Below are 5,048 nucleotides of genomic sequence, written 5' to 3'. Positions count from 1 at the left end.
GTTTCATATTGTATTTCTTGCCTTTTCTTTTTTCCCTACAAAAGGTGTAGGCATTAAAAATTTTGAAGTTAGAGATGTAGGATAGTTTTAATGTTTTGGATTTGAAGGCTGAATTTTTTAAGGTGTAATGTTATAGAACAACTTTGCAATTACCTGAACTCGAGAAGCAGCGTTTCATGGCAATAAAAAATTGCCAAAATATAAATACTATATAATTATAAGTTGAGCTCATATATTTGCAAAATCTGTTAGATTCTTACAATTATTATTCTTTTAGTGATGAGATTAGTATGTTGTTAAGTCAGCAGAATGGTACCTGTCTCTTCATGTTATTATGTAGCAAAATGGTACCATGGAAGGAATATGACCCACGAACATATAGTGGTGGAATTTTACACAACCTAAACCATTCTTATTGAATTTTGTGGATATTGTCATGATTATGGCTTGGTAATTAAATAAAAAGGAATTAGGTTCAGTACTTTACAATAAGTGATGAATATGCACATTAGTATGGTGACAAGGTCTTTAGTTATTGCTATTGTTAACCATAAATCCTTCCATCGATGGAAACATTTCTATGGATGAAAAGTGAAAATGCAGTGTGGTGTGTGCTGTGATATCCTTGAAGATGAATAAATGCATTCTATTGTGTAGCTTTTAACTTTTGATTCTCATTAATACCATAGTATTCACCGGTACACCTTTGCATTGTCTTCTGTGATATTCAACCTGAATCTTGAAAACCCTGCATCTGTTCATTCCTGATATTATGCAATAAAAATTGCTAGTGTTATAAATGAAATTTGAAAATTAGACATGGCTACTCTGTTTTAATAGTTGGTGAATGCTAACCATTAACTATTTGAACCCTTGGTCCTTTTGTTAGACCAAAAACGCATCAGGCATGGCCCTTATGGCGCATCAAAGAAGGATCTCAAGCTTCAGCACATTTGATCCATTTGATCAATCAACCTGGCATCCATGAGAACTAGTTAGTAGTGGGTAGTTCTTTCTACGGTTCTCTCCACCACTTCTGAATTGACAATATAGTAGCATTACCAAAAAGTTACTCTTATTGGTACTTGTCTACCCAGAGCAGTGTAATGAACACCGTAGATCCATTTTCACTATTTACATGAGATTGACAGTAAAAAGTATAAATGTGGACACGACACTGAAAAAATCAGCATGGGAACAAAAGATGCCAACTAGTCAAACATTGCTCAGATCTGCAGCCAAGATAATGGAGTACTGACATCTTGATCTTCCTTTCCGCCCATGAGCTTGCTTCTAACTTCAAGGAATGCTTTAACGAAGTCAATGTTATTGTTCAATCCCCTAGTTTTCATACAATCCTTAGCTATTCTTTGAGGTCTAGCATAATACGTCACATTCCTGGCCATATAAGAATATGAAACCACTGTGGCCATGGGAAACTTATAAAGCAACCATAAACAAATGTATTGCTGGCAACAAAACTCACTTCTTTTAATCTTGAATTAAAAGCTTGATGAATTGCTACATCGGCGCAGTCCGTAATCTTCCAAAGAATTGTTTGTTGGCAAAATGCCCACACTATGATCTGTGCTACTAAGTGATACCGTATCATCATCCACCCCAAGCATGGCAAGGGTGAGATGGGTTTGTATATCATGCCCCCCCTGATTTTCTACAATGTCATCCTCATCTGAAGTATCCATATCCTTGATCATTGTATTCTGGCACCACGCCCAGTCAGTCCTCTCATCTTCTCCTTGTAGTAGTTTTAAAATCTGCCATTAATCATATCTTGGTATTAAAGAGTAAGCAGAGATGAACAGATGTGGTTAACATAGAGTGTTTTATAGCTAAAAGAAAATGTAAGAGAAATTGCACCCTAAAGTAATTTTTCCAGGTAAAGAATACCCTCAAAAAACACACGAGGTAGTAAAAACAAGCCCCTGAAGCATATAGAAATGAATAGAGGAAGATAAATTACTCGGCTCATGCAAGGACGGTAATGAGATGTTTCCCTTAGACAAAGCGTAGCAGCAAGCATCATTCTATGCATTTCATTTGTATCATAAACATTTTGCAAACATTTGTCAGCAAGACTTTCCATATTCCCATCCTGTAAGAGTGGTCTTGCCTGGTTTCAACATTTACAGAAGGTTAAACATGAGCCCCTAATAAGGATAATCAATATAAATAAACATGAAGAAGAGAGTCAACTGTAAAAACCAGGACTTACCCACATAATCAGGCTTTCTTGACCCTTGGGACTTGCTGTATCAATTGGCTTCCTTCCAGTTATTAGCTCAAGAAGGACCACACCAAATGCATACACATCCGTCTTCTCATTAACCTTTCCATAAACAAAGTATTCTGGAGCAAGATACCTGTCAAACTACAATCACAATTAGTGAATTTACAAATTGGATAGCTTTAATCTGAAAATGGCCAATCGAAACTGGGAAGATGCTTACATACCCAAATGTTCCTAAAACATCGCTGCAAGTGATATATGAAGATGTTGGTGCCCACCTTGCTAGCCCAAAATCTGACAACTATTATAATAACACGCACATTAATTCTGTTGAAATTTTTCATTAGTGCAGAATTCCAAGTTTCAGTTTACAAGTCTAGATCACTAAGATCTCTTCAAATACTGAATTGTGCAATTTAGTCTTGATTCTTCTTGCAGTAAAAAGATTTATACCTGTGGTTGAAACTCTTCAGAAAGCAAGATATTGGAAGACTTTACATCTCCATGAATGACAGATTGAGAAAAGCCATTATGCAAGTAATCTAATGCTTCAGCAACTCCTACAGCCACTTTTAATCGCACTTTCCAAGGAAGTATTGGCTTTTCCTCTCCTCCTGAAAAATATATACATAGTCAATAGCTAGGACTATAATCAAATCTCAGAAAAGAGAAAATGAAAGACCCTGCCATACAATACATAACACTATGATGCTCAAAACGTACTACTGCTTAATATTTCTACACGATTTCATGATTCTTAAAATGCAATACTATTGAGTATATACCATGGAGATTCTCTTCAAGGTTTCCTCTGGATACAAAATTATACACCAGAAGGCGGTTAAGGCCTTCTGCACAGTAATCGATAAGTGTAATGACATGGTTGTGCTTCAATAGAGTAAGAATCTCAACTTCATAAAGAAGCTCTTGCTCTGTTTTGGATGATGAATTCAAGATTTTCACTGCCACCGATTGTCCATCAGGAAGAAATCCTCTGTACACCTTACTGCAGCCTCCTCTTCCTATAAAATTCCCTGCAAGAATAACGATGTTACATAATTGAATTGAGTTCACAAGGTTAATATACATTTCAAGGGAAATTTCCCATTCAAAACAGAAGCACAGAAATGAAAAACTCCATGAGGAAAACTACAAATGCAACCTGTTGAAAAACCAGAAGTAGCAGATTGCAACTCCTGATATGTAAAATGCCTGCAGGTTTTACTTAGACAAAGGAACTCTAATCTCCTTGCCAAACAATTTTCTTCTCGATCAGAATCATTCTGCTGACTGCAAGGAAACCCTTCTTCTTTAGAGCATGCTTCAATTGGTGCTACCTCATTTGAAGACCGAGCTTCATGTTCATAGTTGCAAACCTTCTGCATAATTTGTCCTTTCAAATGAAGCTCTCCAGTTGCCTGTGTAAGCCTATTTGGCAACTGTAGTGCCCATTCAACTACAGATGTTTGTTTTGATGTAGACTGTGGAGTAGGAAGCTTGGTCAGTGAATCGGCTCCACGTAAGAGGGGCCATCCAGGTACTGATTCTCCTTTCTCTGTAATCAGTCCCGAAGTCGCCCTTTTGGGAACCTTTTGGTTAAGAACTACCCACTACTAACCAGTTCTCATGGATGCCATAACAAAAGGGAGAAGCATGCCAAGGAAAATGGCATGAGTAAAGAAGAAATTGAAAAGGAGATTTATGAGTTGAAGGAGAGATTCAACATAGTCAAAATGAGGCTTGAAAGAGAATACCAAAGGTAGAGATGGGACCTAAGGAAGAAGGCCAAATTACTTGTCAGAAAAAAGATTTTAAGAGGGAGACCCCTAAAGCTAGAAAGCTAGGGAGGAAGATGAAGCACCTGTTGAGCCTAAAGTTGAATTAGTTCACTATTTTGAACCAGAGCAGGGAATAGTCCTTGATGATGAGGAAGATGTTGAAGAGAGACTATCAGAGAGTCTCATGGACTGCATAAAGAGTTCAAATCAACATATGGATTTGTTGATAGAAGATATGGTGGAAAAAGCATCATAACAGTAGAGGGAGCTACACAAAGAGGATGTCGATGAGACAATAAATGAAAGTCTCATGGGAGGTTAGCTAGAAGTGCTCGTAACATATATACCATATGGGGCTAAAGAGCTTGGTGATTATGATACTGATGCTATGTGTATAGATGCAGATGATAAGGATTTTCAAGAGGGACAATCATTCATAGTTGTCATAAGAATAGAAGAAAGAGAAGGAGTACCTTCCTAAAGCATGGAAGGAAGACAAAATTTGATGTTGGAGGCATCAGAAGAGGCCAGGTAACCTTTTATTTTTAAAATTGGTGAATATTATGTGAATGCATGCTTTGCATGTGAGGAGAATGGACAACTGGTCCAAAAGGAGAACGAGAGCACTAAATTGATCCAAGAAATCCAAATTGAGGTAGTAGATGCTAGACAATCCTCAAGGAAGGATGAGTTTCCAAAAGGAAAAAACAATGCATAATGAAGCCAAGATAACCTTGCAAGCAATTTTCAGAAGTGACCATGGATCCTAGTAGCCATGTGAAAGATGGATAACAAAACCAAGTTTATGTTAAGACAAGGAAGGAGGCAAAATTATCCCTCAAATGTCATTAAGGAGGAGGCCTTGAACAATCAAAGAATGCATCTATAAGAGAGAAATTGTAGAAGAGGGGATGAACAACATCATGATGCAATGTTCTTTAGAGATCGGTTGATCAATCCAAGGTTTAAGGATTGGCTTGAGTAACATTGTTCAAAGAATGCAATCAATAAGACAAAGGTGT

General features: G+C 37.1%; 1 protein-coding gene and 1 pseudogene across 1 annotated transcript; both read right to left on the bottom strand.

The window, feature by feature from the left end:
• Positions 1 to 1,378: 1,378 nt before the first annotated feature.
• On the bottom strand, positions 1,379 to 2,607 carry LOC149237917 (protein kinase STUNTED-like). Its single transcript, XM_089366888.1, has 4 exons — positions 2,473 to 2,607; positions 2,234 to 2,389; positions 1,982 to 2,131; positions 1,379 to 1,775 (listed from the first exon to the last, which is right to left on the bottom strand). The coding sequence occupies exons 1-4, from the start codon at positions 2,590 to 2,592 to the stop codon at positions 1,503 to 1,505; spliced, it is 699 nt and encodes a 232-aa protein (XP_089223014.1). The 5' UTR covers positions 2,593 to 2,607; the 3' UTR covers positions 1,379 to 1,502.
• An 88-nt stretch (positions 2,608 to 2,695) lies between these two features.
• Positions 2,696 to 4,050, bottom strand: LOC149237916 (protein kinase STUNTED pseudogene; annotated as a pseudogene).
• Between the last annotated feature and the right edge of the window lie 998 nt (positions 4,051 to 5,048).

This window comes from Pinus tabuliformis, chromosome 8, assembly GCF_031772625.1.
Source record: "Pinus tabuliformis cultivar Carrire ecotype Pingquan chromosome 8, CPIR1, whole genome shotgun sequence".
NCBI lineage: Eukaryota > Viridiplantae > Streptophyta > Pinopsida > Pinales > Pinaceae > Pinus > Pinus tabuliformis.
The sequence above is the reverse complement of the archived record's forward strand: the minus strand, read 5'-3'. Positions and strand labels throughout refer to the sequence as shown.